Genomic DNA, 6,418 nt, shown 5'->3' with positions numbered 1-6,418 from the left:
GGGAATGGTGGGGAGGACTAACCATATAGCCGAATAACGGTGGCAGGAAGCACAAAGGGAATGATTGTGAAGGCAATCCACAAGATAATCTTCGCAGACCACCATCCAGAATGCCAAGTACTTCTGCGTTCTCGCATCTTTGAAGTGCCAGTTGTAGAAAGAAACATGGTGAAATAAAATATCTAAAATTGACGTTAAGGACTAGATATTGACCTTATCTCGAAATTAAACTATAACTCAAAGACTGAGCTGACTCAGTGAAGTCGATATTCTGTAATGACTTCAAATATATGTAGGATACAAAGCAACCCAAGCTTACACGAAGAACACCTTCAGCACCTAGACAATCACGCGCCCCGTGACATCCTTTTAATCCTATGTCCATTCTCAACACATGTTAGATTTCAACAATTAGTTGTAGAAGATAATGCCATGTATAAAATTTTGAAATGCAATGCATTGCCGAGAATCTAATCCACAGGCTAACTACTAAGATTTTCTTTTTCCAACGCTTCGAATATATGTCTATAAATGCAAATATTATGCAGAAAACTAAAGTACATAACATTAGTTTTACAAAGAATATGGCAAGAGCAGTGATAATTAGAATCAGTACTACTAAGGATAGCAATCAAACAAACGATCCTTTCCCTCCCAAGTTACTTTTAAACATGTTCAATAGATGAAAATGGCATTAAATGATATCTGAAAGATATATGTTTCATTTAGTGGACATGAGGCTGCATTTAAACAATATAAAGCAGAGTCGGTTGGGCTGAACAGAAAACAATGGAAATGGTAGTATCAGTCAGAAAGACGTGAACACGTCTCTGAGTTTAATAATCAATAAATGGTTGGGAAGGAAGAAGTCTTACTTTCCATCTCCGTCAAAGCGCCACGGCCATAATCCCGGACAGCCCAAGCCAACAAATTAGCAATTAGAAACATTAAAGCATAAATATATCTTGCCATCCAAGGATTGGACCCATTGCGAAATTGGCTACACCATGTATCAACCTTGAATATGCGGCGACCCTCATCGGAGCTTCCTCCGCTGCTAGTCTCCATGTCTACTTAAGGTAGGCTACATTTCGTCCATTTCTCGTTGAATACTGTAACCAAACTGAGTTTCAGCCCTGCTTGCTTATCTCCCCTGGAGCAATTACAAAGAGTTCAAGGAATCACAATGACTAAGCGTAGAAACTAAAATTGTGTGTGGTTGAAAAATTGAAAATTACAGTTTGAGATCTGGAATAGGAAGTTATGAAATTAACTTATTACTGCGTGCCTTATATCCTTTTTCGTTCTCGAGATCTGTCATGTTAAATCTATTCAGTTTGTGATGGATCAAATCAACACCATCAAAGACATGTTAGATGGTTTGATTTAATTTCAAGTTTCAACAGCGATTTGTGCCGCTGCCAGACTCCTATCTAAAAAGAAATTAATTAATAAATAAATGTCACATGCGCCTTTCTGCGATCAGCCAGAAACCCGAAATTTCAACTCCATATTCCAGAAAAGCTGGTTCGTCGGGATACGTGCGACAATCATCATCAAGTTTGGACAATGGATACAAAAGAGACTATTTCTTGGAGTGTAAGTCCGCTGCAGGGGAATAACTTCTACCTAACTCCTTCTCTGACGATTATACCCCCCGATTGAACTTAAATTAAGGCTACAATAAAATAAGCATGAATACTTTAACTGTCAGCTGGGTAATTGCATCTGTGTGGGCTCGGCTCTAGGATCCAAGGCAAGTTTCTCAACGCAGTACTGTACAGACATGGAAAAGCAGGCACCGCAGAAGACCAAATTTGAAGCAAAAGGATTCTTGTTCCTCGGTTTCCCTACGGATGCCATTGCTTTACTTCAAATATATATCTCGATCAAGTTAGTCTCCGGAAAGGCGATCTTAACATTTTTCAGGATAAGAACTTCTTACGAACTGTGACCGTACATCGTTATCTGATTGTGATAAACATAGATCCGATCGCCTCAGAACCTTTTTCTTGATTCAGACTGAACAGGAAGGACGACTAAATAGGATAGAAAGACATATCTACCGAAGAACCTTTTCGTTGGCCGGCAACGGAGAGTAAAGAAAGAAAGGAGAATAACTAAACTTCTAACAGAGGAAACCAACTTGACGAAGAAATGCAGCATCGGTAAGAATTAGTTCCGATTCAATTTCAAATACACGATTCAGATACCAAAATTTCAATTGCAAATACTAAAACGATCCAACACCACAATACACTTGCAGTCAATCCGAATACACATTTAAGAGCGAACAGTAATAAAACATATCAACTAAAACGATCCATCACCGCAACACATTCGCACTCAATCCGAATACAGCGAACAGTTACAAAGCATATAAACTAAAACGATCCATCACCACAACAATTTCGCACTCAATCCTATTACACAGTTCAGAACAATCATTTATCTAGCATATAAACTAATACGATCCATCACCACAACAAATTCACACTCAATCCGAAGACACATTTCAGAGCGCACAGTTATCAATCATATATTAATCAGCAGTTATATAAATTAAAACGATCCATCACCACAACAAATTCACACTCAATCCGAGGACACATTTCAGAGCGCACAGTTATCAAGCATATAATAATCAGCAGTTACCTCATCAGAAAACAAAGCTTAAACAGTTAAACGAACTATCCGAAGAAGAAGAAGAAGAAGCAAATGCTAAGATGAAGAACATACATACCTGCAACGGATTCAGTTACCGAAGTCGAGATCAGAAGATTGAAGAGATTGAAAATGTCAGTGCAGAAGGTCTATCTTCCGCCTCCTTCCTCCGCAAAAATTCTGCATAAAATCTCTCCGGAACGAAGAAAGGAAGCAGAGAGAGAATCTGAAAATTTGTTTAAGCCTTTTAGAGGTTGAATTATAAAGAATGAGAGAGAGAAAGAGAGAGAGAGATTGCTTTTACGGAGGTTTGCTTTGCGGTTCTTTGCTCTGTTTCTTTTTCCCGCCGTAAGCTTCTTGTTTTCGCTTCGCCCTCTCCCTCCTCGTGACGTCCCAACTTCTGAACTAAATTTCAGCTTTAAACTGAAAAAGCGGCTTATAGTGCTACGTGAATTAATACTTTGGGTTTATTTGGTCCTTTCAACTTTTGAAATTGCCTATTTGGTCCTTTCAACTTTTGAAATTGCATATTGGTCCCTCGCCTTTTAAATTTATGTTAAGCGGTCTCCTCTCATAAATTTTAAAATTTTAAACATTAATTAATATATATTTAAATTCTTATCTAATCAAACTCTAAACTTTCACCATTTTTTAATTTTTTAATTTTCTTATTAATTTTTTTTGGTATTTATTATTAAAAAAAACTTGCACTCCACAAATTAATTTTTTGATCTTAATTCTTTGAAATATGAAATTAAAAATTAAAATTTTAACGAGACCAGAACTACATTTTAAAAATGGCAAGGAACAAATTTTGTGATTTTTCGTAATTTGAGACAAAATCGTTCACGTCGTAACTCCTGCAGAAGTATTAACAATCAAAGCCGTAGGTGGGTATTCAAATAAAGGGGAGCACCTTGCTATCATGAAAACGCCAGCTATTACCACAGTAGCTGCATGAATCCAAGTGGATACTGGAGTGGGCCCCTCCATAGCATCGAGTGACCAAGTATGCGATCCTATATGTGCGAATCTGATTGCAAAAGAGGGGAAATCGGTCACATTAAAATTATCTTCTGGGGAGGTCCGTTTGATATAAAAAAAATTACTCAACAACAGTCGGACAAGTGGGGAATGTTGGGGTAAACCAGAAAAGTCTGGGTAGAGCCGGATCTAAATGTTGGCTAGGTAAGCGTCCTGTAGTAAGAGGATTTTGAGCATAAAATTATCATTTTCACAATCTTCAGTGACTCGTCGATAAAATTGATGACAGTTCATTTTAAAATATTGAAATAATTTTGAACGATGACGAAATTATTTAATTTTGATGGAAACCCGAGACCGAAACCCTAAGTTACTTTGGCAAGCAAAGGTAGTGGATGAATGTTGGACCCAAAGCTAAGTTAATTGAAACACAATAATAACATTTCTATGCAATAATTGAAAGATTGAAAAGGGAAATAGTGGTGTTGTTGTCAAAAGTGGTGAAATATTATTAAGAAGACAAAAAAAGAGTCAATAATGCTTGAAATTGGCATGCAATATTGCCTTTTACATATAAATAATGGAAAAGAAAATGGCTTTTTCTATATAAGGGTATTTGAGACATTTCATGTGATGGTCTCAATCGAGGACAACCACAACTCTATCCCTAGACCTGCATGATCTGTTAAAAGGCTTGTCGTGAGCTTTGTGAAGATCATGACGTCACACGGTATGAAAAGTACGACCATGACGCCTAGTAACAGTCTCTCGAACAAGGAACTATAGGGCTTCCATCAGTATATGCTACCGTGGGTGTTGGTGGTTGCCACGTTACTGAGAACCTAGGAAAAGCTGATTTTGAGCCACAACTATTTCTTACCACTTCCCATTACTCAACGAAGGCTTCCCATTGTTCGATTCTTTCTGAAATGTGGGATCGTTTTAGATCGTACCCGAGCAGCCCACTCCCAACCTTCACTCAGTCGTCAAGCTGCATTTGAACTACAATGGCTGAAATCCGAGACCGAGTCCTGGGCTAGCTGCATTAGGGAGGGGTAGAAGCAATGGATTGAGTGTATGGATTCAATTTCTTCTCGTCCTAGGGATCATCTCTCCTAGTCATCTAATACTGAAGTTTTCTATACTGTAACAGGTCTTCCTATCTTCCTCGTATGTGTGTCCCTCTTTCACGTACAGACGTGATTCAAAGTTGATTACATTGAAATAATATATAAATGTATATTAATTTTTTAAAAAAATGATAACAATATTTCACAAATACATTTTTATTTATTAATGAAACAAAATTAAAATTAAAAAATATATAAATTTTAAAGTTAATACATTAATTTAACCTTTAATTCTCGTGGCTTTCCATTTGTGGGTTAATTGAGTGGTCAAAGAGAGAAAAAGACAAGAAAATAAAACTAAAGAATCTTTTTTTTTTTTGCTGACTAATTTCTTTTATTTGACTATGACCCTTTCATCTTTTTATTATTTAACATTTGCTCCCACAATTTATTGGGCACGTGCTTGCACGTGCTTGCTATTCGACCCATACTTTTAAATATATTTAGAATGTTTAGTTTTGTTTTTTTCTTTCACTTTTCTATCTTTTTGTACAATTAATGTGATTGAAAGCGAGAACTGACCTCCCGAATATTGTCTCAATGAAATTAGAAATCATCGAACTTAAGCATCGAGAGATGGTTGCTTTGATGTAAGAGAGACCATAAGTTTTGACTTTTAACGACACCAAAGTACTACCCGAACACAAGTTTAACGGGTCATTCTAATGGAAAATTCCTGATGAAAGTTTAAATTAAAAAAAAAAAAAATTTATCTAACTGTCTTTCAGGGTCAAACTAGGTATATTCGGTTATCGCCTACCATTTGAGAGTCCGAGACTAAGAGGCAAAATCTTAGACTCACGATCAAAGAGCGGAGAGGAAGGTAGGTGGATTCATCAAATGACGAGCAAGCAAGAATAATTACCGTGCAAATGATGCATAGTTGTAGACACCACACGACAGACAAGCTTTTGGGCTTTGTCTTACGTGGGCATTGGGCTTGGTCTTGGTCCTAGTTTCTTCTTCGTTATTCTTTTTTCAAGGTTCTCGAATTGGGTCGGGTTGATCCAATTATTTGCATTTTGAACTCGAACCTTAAGTTAAAAAAAAATGAACCCAACTCAACTCGAAACTCAATCTAATCCAACCCAACCCTTATAATTCAGATTAAGTCGGATTCTTGGGTTCTCAGGTTGGGTGTACAACCCTAACTCGATGTTCTCAATAACCGAGCTATTATTACATCATTTATGTTAGTACATTGAGACTTGATTGCAACAATATTAGTATCACTGGATAGCGAGATTTAAGTATAATTAATTGAAATAAATTGGAATTTGTGAGTATAAAATAAAGATTAATTAAATTTTTAATAATGAAAAACGTATGAGATTGTGGAAATTAAAACATGTTAAGCAGAAAGGTAAGTGGGAGACAACTCAACTTTGGAACAAACAATCAATCATGAACACAACATATTATCAAATATTTGTACAAATAGTCAGACTTTTGTTCTTTTTATTATTTATTATTATTTTTTTTCCATTTTCTTATGCGATTGTCGGACTGTTCCGATCTGATTGTCGTCCCGAGTGGCCGACATTAGAGCTGGTGATCTCCATTTCAATCCCAAGGTTCTTCGCCTGCTCTTCATTCTATCTTTTGACTTTTGACTTTTGACTTTTTTTTTTTTTTTTTTT

At 36.4% G+C, this 6,418-nt stretch overlaps 1 protein-coding gene across 3 annotated transcripts in view; it reads right to left on the bottom strand.

The window, feature by feature from the left end:
• Positions 1–3,099, bottom strand: part of LOC111450444 (probable serine incorporator) — an 8,442-nt gene extending 5,343 nt beyond the window's left edge. For 2 of the 3 annotated variants that reach the window (XM_023090576.1, XM_023090577.1), the window contains exons 1-5: positions 2,969–3,099; positions 2,744–2,890; positions 876–1,153; positions 302–375; positions 23–182 (exon numbers count right to left, since the gene is read on the bottom strand). In XM_023090576.1, the coding sequence (XP_022946344.1) occupies positions 23–182; positions 302–375; positions 876–1,068 (427 nt within the window). In that variant the 5' untranslated portion in view covers positions 1,069–1,153; positions 2,744–2,890; positions 2,969–3,099. The remainder of the gene's footprint in view (positions 1–22; positions 183–301; positions 376–875; positions 1,154–2,743; positions 2,891–2,968) is intronic. The other variant, XM_023090575.1, reaches the window with a different exon arrangement.
• Between the last annotated feature and the right edge of the window lie 3,319 nt (positions 3,100–6,418).

The sequence above is a fragment of the Cucurbita moschata genome, unplaced genomic scaffold (assembly GCF_002738365.1).
Source record: "Cucurbita moschata cultivar Rifu unplaced genomic scaffold, Cmos_1.0 Cmo_Scf00012, whole genome shotgun sequence".
NCBI classification, from domain to species: Eukaryota; Viridiplantae; Streptophyta; class Magnoliopsida; order Cucurbitales; family Cucurbitaceae; genus Cucurbita; species Cucurbita moschata.
This window is presented reverse-complemented; position numbering and strand designations above follow the sequence as displayed.